At 36.8% G+C, this 12,579-nt stretch overlaps 1 protein-coding gene across 1 annotated transcript in view; it reads right to left on the bottom strand.

The window, feature by feature from the left end:
• Nucleotides 1–246: 246 nt before the first annotated feature.
• Nucleotides 247–12,579, bottom strand: part of GABRG1 (gamma-aminobutyric acid type A receptor subunit gamma1) — a 50,596-nt gene continuing 38,263 nt past the window's right edge. Inside the window, exons 5-9 of the mRNA XM_009100324.4 lie at nucleotides 10,235–10,317; nucleotides 8,893–9,030; nucleotides 8,623–8,775; nucleotides 5,317–5,528; nucleotides 247–525 (exon numbers count right to left, since the gene is read on the bottom strand). Coding sequence (XP_009098572.1) covers nucleotides 247–525; nucleotides 5,317–5,528; nucleotides 8,623–8,775; nucleotides 8,893–9,030; nucleotides 10,235–10,317 — 865 coding nt within the window. The remainder of the gene's footprint in view (nucleotides 526–5,316; nucleotides 5,529–8,622; nucleotides 8,776–8,892; nucleotides 9,031–10,234; nucleotides 10,318–12,579) is intronic.

Genomic DNA, 12,579 nt, shown 5'->3' with positions numbered 1-12,579 from the left:
GTGTTAAGGAAAGATAGATCTTAGGGATATTAATTTTAAAATGTTCTCTTCAAAACACCAGTATCAGTTCTACAGTTGATCACAAGAGGGAGACTACATCATCATATTTCCTCTCATTGTTTCAAATTTTTAAAGCATACAAACAATTTGAGTCATTTTGGACCAGCTCTAATCTTTGCTCAGTTAAAAGTAGTAATGACTATTCAATTAGTTTTTTTTTTTCTGAGTTTGTCAAACCTCTGAAATTTACAGATAAAGATATCCAATCCAGTAAACAAGGTTGAACAATGCAAAGGCAGTTGGAAAGAAGATTCGAGAATAGGAGTCAATTTTGGCTATCCGGATGTGTATTCTTCCTTCTCGCCAAGATCCCGTGCGGCAGTCTTCAAAACAACAAAAGAAACTAGCACAGTCTTTTCCTTCTAGGCACTCATATCCATAATCATCATCACGTTCAGGGAGATGATTAATGCTATTCATTGGAATTAGTGTTGATCCAGGTCGAACAGCAATTGCAGGTGGTTTCTTAAGGAAAAAAAGAAAAAGGGAAATATAGTTTTGTATGCTTTTATCCTCACTTTAAATAATTCCACAGGCTTTCCTTGACAATATAATCACCTTAGGTACAATACACAGAAATTCTTATATTAAAGAAAACAGTTTGGGGAGCTTAGAAAATGATGAACTGCTATATGTAATTAGTGCATGCAGGCAAAAGACCATGAACTACTTTCACCTGCCACAGTGAAAACTGGGTTGTGCTGGGATTTGGGAATAGCAGATAATTAGTCACACAGACAGGGTTAGCTGATCCCATCTACACAACACAGACAAACATTTTGAAGTCAGTCACTTCTTGGCAACTGGGTCACAACCAAGTCCACAAGCAGGCTATAATCACCACTAACAAAGGAATGATGGTCCTCCCATCTCCTGGAGTCCTTAGGAGACTAGCTGTGTTTCTGGAAGCTACATTTTCACAAAAATAAAACAGCTAATGGGTTTAACACAGCATTGCTGGGGAAGTTTAACAGACTGAGACATGTAAGGCCAGGCTGCGCCCTCTAACCCTCAAATGTTAAATCCCTAAACAATACAGTCCCCCTTTAGAATCCAAGACATGACTCCTTAGGCGAATGCCACTCTAATCACCCATTAATTCAGTTCTTAATTCTTACTTTTACTTTCTGTGGTCATAACAACCGTCTTGTATCTGATAAAAACTCAGGGTAAAATGTTATAATTCTCATCAAAAAAATCTGGGTGGCTTATTGCCTAGTACTTATAGTGTTTGCTATTCCCTTTCTTGTGACTTTTGCCTTTCCACCTTCCTTTTATTACACTAACACAAGCTACCTTTTCCCCTTTTATTTCTTCATTTCTCCACAGTTTTATATGCATCATCCTTGTTTTCCTGATTGTTTCAAAATATATTCTCTTTCTTCATATGTCCTTTATCTTCTCTTTCTAAATTTCACTCCTGTTTTAAATTTCATAATCCTCTTTCAACTTACCCCACCCCACATTTGGCATCTCTTCTAAAATCTTCAGACCAAAGAGAAGGGTTACATTAACACTACTCTTACATTGTGTTCTCTCTTTTCCACATTCTTCATATTTTGGCATGTAAGGACATAAAACAGCAGGAAAGGAAGCAGTGAGATAACCTAACTGGATATTATTAACCAATTATACATGATAGACAATGAAAACACATGAAAAAGTATGGAAAATGGGAAGCATTGTTTAGCTTCTTGTTATGCTTTAAAGTCCTGTTGTCCCACTTCCTGGGAATTACTTTGGCCAGTACACAGACTTCTATACATTGTTAAGGTGACATTCTTTTGCTTCAGGGGCATTTTACACAATATCCCAAGGGATGGTGTTAATAGAGTGCAATATCCACCATGTTTTCAAATAGCTTTATTTAATAAATGTTTCTACCTGAGAAAGTTTCACACAGACTGCTGCTTTAAAAGTGATTACACATGATGACCCAGGGAGCTAATTATCATCCTGAAGGACCTCATTATTCTTTTCAGTTATGATAAAATACTGACAATACTAAGAAACAGGAGTTACATGCTTCTATACTAATTTGAGGCATTGCAAAGAGGGGTTATTTTTACAATACATGAAAAATAGGTTCAGGGTTTTTTTGAAATTAAGATAAAGTCTTTATTCTGCTGAAGATAAGCAGGGAAAGATGCCTATTTCTGATTCACACCTACTCTGCTCTGCTCACTGTTGGTTTTGGCCATGTAAGATTTATGGCATGAGTTGTCTCTACTAGTGGGATAAAACAGGAATTCTCAACAAAGAAACATGATGTGAGAAGGAAAAAATTACAGTACTGCTTTCCACTGTTCACATCACCAGCACAGACTGGAGGTGGCTACTGAATTACAAGTTTGAAGAGGTGGCTTGAGAGAGGCAGACACAGTCACACTGTAGGCTTAACTACCTACAGGAAATGCATAAAATATATGTAAGAGGCAATGAGAGGGAAAAGAGGAAAAAAGACCAACACCTAACAAGAAAATGCCTTTATATAAATTGGAAGAAACTGAAAAAAAAACCTCCAAAAAAAAAAAAACAACAAAACACCACAACATGTAGATATAGAAGTACATGCTGACTTTTTATGGATATGCCTACTGAAATTGTCGATAAAACAGCAGGTATTGTGAAATCATTTATAACTCAGTCTGATAGGATCAAACTCCAATTATTCTGCAATAACACTAATACAAGTACAAAAGAAATCCATTGTCTGTGGAGAACATGGCACAGGTGATACATTCATTTCAGGTGAAATGATGATCAGAACAAGATCCACAACCAATTAAGTTTAATCTTTCCTGCTCAAACTCATTATCCTTACTAATGTGGATTTGCATAAGCCAATTCATGCTACCTTTCTTGAATGATGCCAGCACATATTTTCTAAGATAAAACTGCTGTAATCATTTGCAAAATCTTGCCCTTTTTTCCACAAGATCATTTATTGTGGCTTATTGGCATCAGTTCCTGGAATAGTAACCATTTATTGCATTTTGCAGCAGAAATAGAAGACCTATGCAAGGCAAGTTTCCCAAGGTAAAAATAACTTGTAAATGAGTTTTTGGAAGGAATTAAACTGACTTAAAATTAAACTGTTTTTTTGAGTTACATATCCATAACTAAAAGACAAAAAGAATTAATAGAAGTCATTGAAAAAAACAAAGGGGGAAAAAAAAAGGAAAAAAAAAAGAACAAAAAGAAAAGGATTTGTAATGGTATGACTTATTAACTAATTGGATGCCATTTTTATTTGGAGCAAGAAAAGTCACATCTTTTTATAGAATATCACCAGAAAAACTTTTACCAAATTAGAATCCTTGCATCTAAGCATGTTACATTTAATTCTCCCTTTCCTTGTGTAATCCCTTTATTTTGTATGGTCTTACAGCCATAGCATGTTTAAAAAACACTGTGCAAAATGTTTTTTATTTCCAAGAAGTTTTTTCAACTTCTTAGAAATAAAAAAGCATTGTTTAAGAACCCAGTAAAACACAACTGAGCAGTATTTTAGTATTATATTGCTAATTTTACTCTTAGTGCAAATCACAGCTATTTATTCAGGAAGTTTCATAGCTTCTATCTCATCATTATTTTCCATTTAAAATTTTCATACACACTGAAAATCTCAAAGCACTTGGCAGATTATTGCACACATGGGTGATGTGTGAACAGATTCTGCAAAATGGCATTATTTCATTCAATAGAGCATACTTGCAAACTGCTTCAGTGTCTTTTGATTTGTCAGCAGCTGATCTTTAGTATCTGCCTGGTTTGAATACAGCAGTACATCCAGATATCTTTGCCTTCTCTGTGCTGTGCATGCCAAGAGCAGACCCACTCAGCTCCCTGCTCACCAAGCCTTGTTGGGACCTCCCTGCAGCAGCAACCTGAACTTTAATCTGCTGTGCTGACCCTGGGATGCCCCCACATCCTCTGTTACCTCTTACCTCAGCTGTGCCCTGCCAAAGCCTGTGTTCTGCTCCTTCTGTTGTTCCCACATGTGTTTCTACCACTAACAGGAAGCAGGTTTGAGGTTTCCATTTTCCAGTTTTCCTGATTGTGCAGGATTCCCTGAGGATCATAGTAATGTCTGACCAAGGCAGCACAGGGAAGTATTAACACTTCACCGCTGGCCTTGTCCTAAGCACACAGCTGATCCCCTTGGAACAGCTCACCAAATGAAGCCTAAGGGCTCTCACTTCCCTGGAATCAAGCCCCAACAGCCTTGCAGTGCCCCATAAGAGAGGCCCACAGCAGTGCTGCTCAGAATGGCTGCACCAGCTCTTGCTGATATGAGCAAGAATGGATACGGTTCATAACAGGATTTCTGCACTTCCATACCTGCAATTACTTCTGTAATTTCTTACCAATTTCTGTTTCACCTCATAGAGAGCTGGTATTCAGCCTTCATCCATCAAGGGCAACTGGTATTATGGTTCAGGTATGCTCCTGCATCTTTTGATGAGATGATTTGCAAAGGGGCTTTATAACACTTTCCTTTCTCTTATTGTCTCCAATGTTTTCTTACTTTAAAGACTACCTTTAAATATTTGTACTGATATCCAACAATAAATTCTTGGAAAATTACAATATTCTTACTACACAAGCAGAAAGACTCTTAAAATTGAATAATACTTGATCCTAAGATGTGTAGAGGTTTACCACAAAAACATCAACTTGTAAAAGCAGAAGGTTAATTTAACCAGAAAGAAATGTGAAGCCAATTTAGAAAAGAGTTAAGATAGAATTTCTGTAGTGGGATTGAGAATACTGGCCAATAATAAGCATTTTTTCCTTTGCAGAGCTTTGTAAGGCTTCAGCTAGATGATACAGATCCAAAGAAATCCTCATACCTTCAGTCCATGCACATTATGTTTACTGTTACAATTTTAGTTGTGGTCTGCCAGGTGCTGTTTTCAGAAGCACTGTGCCCCTACAGAACCATCTCCGTGGGCACACACTTCATGGGCAGTTCTAGAAGCACCAAGGACATGGAATATTATATCAAACCACTCTCCACCTTAGGCTCACATATCCTCATTCACATATGTGAAATTACCTAAACCCTTTGCTCACTAGTTGTATTTACAGAAATTTAGTACAAGCCCCCAACTGCAAAAAAAAAGAAAAAAATAAATATTAGTGTTATTTAGATTTGAACATTAACTTTTCCACTTAAGAAGCAGTCATTCAAATGAATGCTACAATAAAAACACTCTGTATTTCTTTTTTTTCTAGTTTGACTAAACTTACTGATGGCTTAGATTTTGCCTTCTTTTCTTTTCCTTTGACCCCTTTTCTGTTGCTGGTAAAGTAATGTAAGGTGCCATATTCCATCAAGGCAGCAAACACAAAAATAAAGCAAACTGAAACAAAAAGGTCCATTGCTGTCACATAGGAAACCTTTGGGAGTGACTTCCTAGCAATTGTACTCAGCGTTGTCATGGTCAGCACTGTTGTGATCCCTGTAAAGAAAGGAAAAAAGGCAGAAAAAGGGAAATGTATAGGTAATCAAATCATATTGTCACCTAAAAAAGTAATCGTATTAGCTCTTAATTAATTGATGAGTTGTATAAGGACTGACCCATTGGAGGGTCAGTGGGCTCACCACTCATTACAGTCACATGCACTGGTGCTAAGGCAAGAATCCATCCCTATGGATGCAGCATCCTCCATGGGATCACAGAGAAAGCAGCACATTTCCCATTCCCTTTAAATCCCTCCTATTTTCAACACACGCTGAACAAACAATGACACTAAGTTTGTGAATTGTTATAAATCTGACATGAAATGTACACATAAATACAGTAGAAAAATGGATACAAATAAGCGCACAAACCTTATGAGCACAAGGAAGTCCCTCAGCTCAAACGATTAAAAGGTTAAAAAAGGATGCATTCAGAAATAAAAAGTGTATTTTTTATCAATGATTTCGAGCTTTTTGTAAACAAAAGAAAAATGAATAATGTTTCCAATTGTCTGCTTCTGAAGAAGACATAGAAGATCAAATTTGATGACATTCACAGCTTTCTGGTCTCATTGTCTAAGTTACCAGACATGCTTCCAACACTGTGTCTGAAGTAAATGTTCCCCTTGATTTGCTTACATACAAGCTAATTAAAAGAACAAATTGGCCTTAATAGCTATGTGTTCAAAATATATGCTCAACTGTACCACTCTTCATTAGTTTAGCATTTATAAGGTTTTAACACTTTCTTCTTGTATTTGATGCTTCAGGGAGATGCAAATCCATTTACACAGTAGTCCAAAATTAAGCGTAACCTTTCCTTTGAAAAGCAATACTTGAACACAGAAATAATTTGTTTTTTACATGCAAAAGATTATTTAAAAATAAAACAAAAACAACCAAAACAAATAAACAAACATTACAAAAAGCATTACACCAGGCTAAAACTGTCTGTGGCTCACAAATCAAAGTATGGAATCACTGGTCGCTATGGACTGTTCCTGCAGAAAGGCAGTGGTGTTTTTCCAAGAGTCTCCCAATGAAATTACATGTCTAAAGGGGCAAACAGAGAACCACAGTGTTTTTCAAAAGTGCTTCACTCCCACCAGGTACTTTTGAAAACTGATTTGGCATTCTTCTCTATAACTAGATATTTAAATATCTGTAATCACCTCCAATCTTTTGCTCTGGGAAACCACAATCTTCCAGGATCTTCCAATAGATGAGAGAAAAAGGACCAGCCTTTTTAGGGTATCAGACCCCAGCACACCCTTCAGGTGGGAAGTGGCACCCACCATTCCCAGTACCAACTTCTACTCAGAGAGGACAAAAAGTGACACAAATTTTTCCAGGCTTTTCTGCTATGTGAAAGGCACTGGGGGCTGTCACAGGGAGCAAACCCTCAACAGCAAAACAGCTCCCTGCCATAATAAACCTGGCTTAGTTTTGGCTTTCTTGTATTAAAGTCTCTTTCCATAGAATTGTGTCTATTTGACAGGTACTCTCTTTCTCCTTCTCCAGAATATTTGCATGTAAGAAAAGTCATCCTACAAGCTGTCAAGTGATGGCTTTTGCATGTTTACAAGAAAGGAGTTCAGAGTTACCCGCAGGGAGCTGTAAATAAGATATTACAAAAGTTTGTATTCCATCTCGAGTAGATGAAGGCTGGTACTGCTGATGTGAGAGCTTGAAAACTTCAGCTTAACTGTGACATCAAAGACAGAGTTCTAGGTTCATGGCATTTAAAAAGTACTTTATAAAAACAAAAAACTGGATACAGAACTGGAAGGATGCCAATAGATACCCAAAAGATACAGAATAGAAGGATAGCCAATACTTTTTTCCTATTATAACTATTGTATTGAAACTAATCAGAACCTACAATGATGTTCAATGAGTCAAAGAAATCTGATGAAATTTCTGCATCAAAAGTATTTTTCACTTATTTATTCAAGACTTTAGACTCTCTTCACTAAATTTTGCAGCACTTTCAAATAACATAAAGTTAGGGTCCAAGACTGAGATTTTCATGCCTTACCTTTTCATTAGGCTACTGAACCATGCTTGTTCTTGCTTACTTTCTCTCTTGACTCATTAATCTGGCAGGCTTGCTGGTGGTTCAGTTTCAGTGGGAAAGGCAGGGAGCTAAAGTGTGGGCTCATGGTAGGGTGGGAATGGTGCGTTCACAGCAATACAGCTGATGAGGAAAAGTAACTCACATCTCTAACTTCCTAAGATGCAACTCTCAGCCTCTTGACCCTTCTCCCAAAATAGGTCAGGCTGCTGTCACTAGTTCTGCCACAAGCATCTGTCCCTGCTAAGCTTGAAGCTGTGTCCTGTGCACTCTGTGTACCCATTTATCAGGCTTTACATGGGGACTAAAACTTTTCTCCAAGGCAGCACAAGAATCCTAAACAGTCAAATTTAGCAGACTGATGCCATGCTAAACAGGTCAGCCAAGATGACACTAACACAGAATTATCTTTGTATTAGAACTTGCAACACTTCAGAACTCTCTGTTGTAAAAGCAGGAGTTTTTGTGAATTACAGACTTAACTTCTTGAAGTGCAACTTTGGTTGCAAATTTTCTGTCCTATCCTGGGTCTAAAAGAACAATTGAATCATTCTATTAAAAAAAAAAAACAACAACAACAACCCCCAAAACAACAAAAGAAAACCAATCAAAAATCAATGCCAGCATAACAAAAAACCCAGCAAAAAACTAAACAGGATTTTCACCACTTTTGGTCATGTAGTAATGACTTCATTTGTTCCATGATGCTAAGTGTCAGACTAATAACTGCCACATGACAGTCCCTGGAGATGATAAAAAAATAACATAAAGAAGAAAAACATATTTATGTGAACAACAGCAGACCAACAAACTTGGATCAGGATTTCCATGCTCAGCTTTGCTTCCTTAAACTCTGCCGTGCAACTACAGCAGGATTCTCCTATTCCCAATGTTGCAGTTCAAAAGAGAGAATGACCAATGGTCACAATCCGAAGGGGAATAAACAGTGGTTAAATTACTCCCATTTGTTTTCTTTGGGAGTACCAGATCCTTCAAGACTGAAAAAAGACATTCTTACCCAGAGAAGTCCTTGCAGGAACCGCATCCTTATTGATCCAAAATGACACCCATGAAAGAACAACTGTGAGTATACAAGGAATGTATGTCTGAATCGTAAAATATCCCATACGTCTGCTGAGATCAAAGAATATTGTCATAATAATATAATCACCTAAAAATTAAAAAAAATATTTATAAGACATATATTATGGTTTTTGGTTGTATCTTCATATGTTAGTCTTGATCTAAATAGATATTGCACAAAATAAAACTCAATACTTTGCCTTACCAGACAAGGTATGAGAAATTTCAGTTGTATTTCGTAGCCCTACAAACGCAAACTGATACAATCTCCAGTATTTTGGATCTGCCACTTCAACAGAGGTTTTCTTCCATTTGTATTCAATTTCATTTCTGGGGTATCCATCTAGAGTGAAACGAAAAAAAAAAATCAAACATTTAGCCATAGAATGTACCAAAGCACATTCTGATCTCTGGAGTTACTTACCAACTAAACCAGGGCTATACATAAAGTGGATCTGAGACCATCTGTAGTCCTTTAGATACACTTAAAATTTAACCACAAAATAAAGGGCATCAATTTTAAGCCTAGGTAAATGTACAATCTATCAAAATCTGTTTAAATACAAATGTTTAGAAAATATCTACATGGTGTTCTCAAACTCCAGTAAGAAAAACTGGCTCAGCATCATCACTATTAAAACCTAAATGCCAATACTTTATCATTAAATGATCAGAAAGTGCTTAAAAGCACACTTCTTAGTACATAATTTGATGGTTTAGGGAAGACCACCTGAAAGGAGGCTGTAGCAAGATGGGAGTTGGCCTCTTCTCCCATGCAGCCAGCAACAGGGCGAGAGGATATGGCCTCATGTCTGCATCAGGGGAGGTTCAGGCTGGATATCAGCAAGAATTTCTTCACTGAAATGTTGTGAAGCATTGGAACGGGCTGCCCAGGGAGATGGTGGAGTCACCATCCCTGGAGGCGCTGAAGAAACGACTGGACATGGCACTTTGTGCTATGGGTTAGTTGAGAAGTTGGTGTTCAGTCACAGGTTGGATGATACTGGAGTTTTTCTCCAATATTAATGATTGCATGATTACAATAGCCCAATTCCCTTGGATTTTTTTTTAAACATAGTTTGCATCAAATAAAAAGAGCTTGAAGGCTGTGGTTTTGCTCATATAAATGAAGTCCACTGAAAGGAAAAGAACTTCTTCTACTGATTCATCATTTACAGGAGCAAGTTGAAGAAGACATATCTTATTCTTCCTTTTAAGTATAAAATATGGAACTAATGCAAAGTTGTCAAGTCTTGCAGGCATAAGAAAACAATTTTTTTCCAGGACAGTGCATTTCCATTAACTGTAATAGGCACTGTATTAGACTCCTAAGAAAAAACACTATTTTTAAAGTTGCAAAAAATGTATGTGATTCAAGTCATTCATTAGTGTATTAAACAATGCAATAAATCTAGTCAAAATATGAATGGTCAGTCCTTTCTTTGCCGTGAGGCTTTAAAAAGTAAACATTTGTTCTCCTGATGCTAAAATTTAAGTAAATTTAAAGCCTGAATGCAAAGAGGACAAAAAAGTGTTTTACCACGTACAGCTTGAAAACTCCAGAGGGCAAGAGTGTTCATCCATAGGAAAATTATGAAGCTGAAGATAACATTCAGCATTAATTGTCAACCTAATTAGAAAAGGAAGGGGAAGAAGAAAATAGGTTATATTCAAGAATTCAGACACTTCATACTACATACTAAAGAACATGCACAGAAATAAATTTTGCCAATTAATGGATGTTATGAATAGTCTCCTGTATATCAGAAAAACAACATCCAGCACTAGCAACAAAAAACAAAACAGGAATAATATTGCATGCAACTTGAGGATCTGTGTTGTTTCAATTGGTATTTCAAGCCATTTCCAAAGTTTCAATTGATTTGGGGCACCTCTCAGCTCTACAAGAAACAGGGGATAAAAATTAGGGTCTGAAGATGGGAAGGAAAGGAGTTGATGATAGCACGAAAAGAAAGTTTTTTTACAACGCATTAATCAAGTTGAATTGCATTTGGCATCATTGTATCTGGTGGCTTTACATAAGAGAGAAATTGTGGGGCACATTGGACTTGCTCTGTACTCACGGAAGCAGTTCTGGTGAAAACAGTATTTGGATAGCAAAAAAGCAAACTATGCTTTTGCCTATTTAATGTCTAAGGCATTCAAATAATTCACAACTTATAAACATTTGAGGACTGGTTTAGGACTCATAATTGTCTGAACTAAATCACTTTCTGCTTTTGAAAATGCTATCACAAATTTCCACACAACTTCCAAGGAAGGAGTGCAAAACCCAGTTCTGCTACCTTTCACTTGTAAGCCAAAGTAAGGGGCTAGACTTCAAACTGACTTCTTTGCATTTAAAATACCTCCTCCTTTGTTGGCAGCACTGTATAGAAAGGCAGAATGTCTTCTAAAATCAACTTTAAAAATTGCCATAATGCTCACATACTTGACTGTGGGCAATACTTACATTTTAGACAAGAGATAGGAAAAGACTCTGAGACATGCTGCCAGATAGTTTTATAAGTCTCTGAACAAAGTATTTATTCTACACAAACTGCCACTATGACCTGACTAAAGGTTTATAAGGAAAAGTGTATTTCTTAGCATACACTGTGGGAGAGAGGAAGAAAGACCCTTCTGAACACTTTCAAGCAGAATACTTGCATTGCTATGGAGATGCTTTTCAAATTTGTCAACTATGATCTACGCATTTAATGCCTTTACTTTCCACTTTCAATTTTGGAATAGTTAAATACTCACAGGAAAAGAAAACAAGCTGAGCCTTGTGTTCAAAGCACCACAACTAGATCTGGAATCACTGGTGGTGCAATGGACAGACCATGGGCCACCTTACAGGAGATTCAGTAAGGCTGGTTAACATTTTCACCATGTCTGCCCCCTGAATTACCAACAGGGAAAGAGTGGTGATATAGGGGAGCCCACGAACCTCAAGCACTGTCAGATCGTATTATTGTTGCCTCAATAAGCCAGATATGAACCTCTCAAATGATGGTTTACCTTAGGTCAAATTCAGGTCATATCTTCACCCATACAGATGTTTGTGTGTTGCAGTGCAGGGTGAAAGCCTGTTCTGCTGTTCTGTTACCAGCTCATTGCACTTCATTTACTCTGACACATTAATTCTAACCTATTGCTCTGTGAGGGCTCACATGATTTTTTGCTCATATTCATTTCCTTCTGTTACTTTGAATCTCTTTAGAATAGTTTTTTCATTGAAAATGAATTGACAATGGAAGGGTAAAGTCCAAGTATGACTCTACAATTGCTAATTAGAAAAAGAAAAAAAAAATTAGCATGTCAACAGAAGGGTCTCTCTAGAGACTTTTCTAAACACCAACTGGCATAATAAACCATTTAAAAAGTTCTCTTCAGAGATGTCTGTATGCTCTCAAATGATGCATACTAAGAAAAAACAAAGTGAAGAAAATCCTTGTAAAGCATTCTAATTCTTCTTACATTCGATACATGAGAAATTTATACATTTTTCATGCAACATATACTGCATATGAACACAGCATAAATGATTGAGAAGAAAGTAATTAACAGTGCCACTTTTTGTTTTAAGTAGATAAACAAATAAACAAACTCTTAAGAGCAAAATCGTATTTATGGCATTCTCTGCATAGATTACTTCTTGATCAGCTCCTGACTTATAACAAGATTTGTTCAGCATATTTAGAAATTATGACAGAGGTGACCCTAAAATACTTTCTGTAGACTACAGCCTTTCAAGAACTGTTTGAAAAGAGACTCAAAAATCAGTAGATAGCCTTAAGCTTAAAAGCAGCACACGCATCTCCCATTTGCCAAGTCGAATTATCACCAACATGTTTGTTTATGCCTATTTTGGATGAATAGATCTGTT

This window comes from Serinus canaria, chromosome 4, assembly GCF_022539315.1.
Source record: "Serinus canaria isolate serCan28SL12 chromosome 4, serCan2020, whole genome shotgun sequence".
NCBI classification, from domain to species: Eukaryota; Metazoa; Chordata; class Aves; order Passeriformes; family Fringillidae; genus Serinus; species Serinus canaria.
This window is presented reverse-complemented; position numbering and strand designations above follow the sequence as displayed.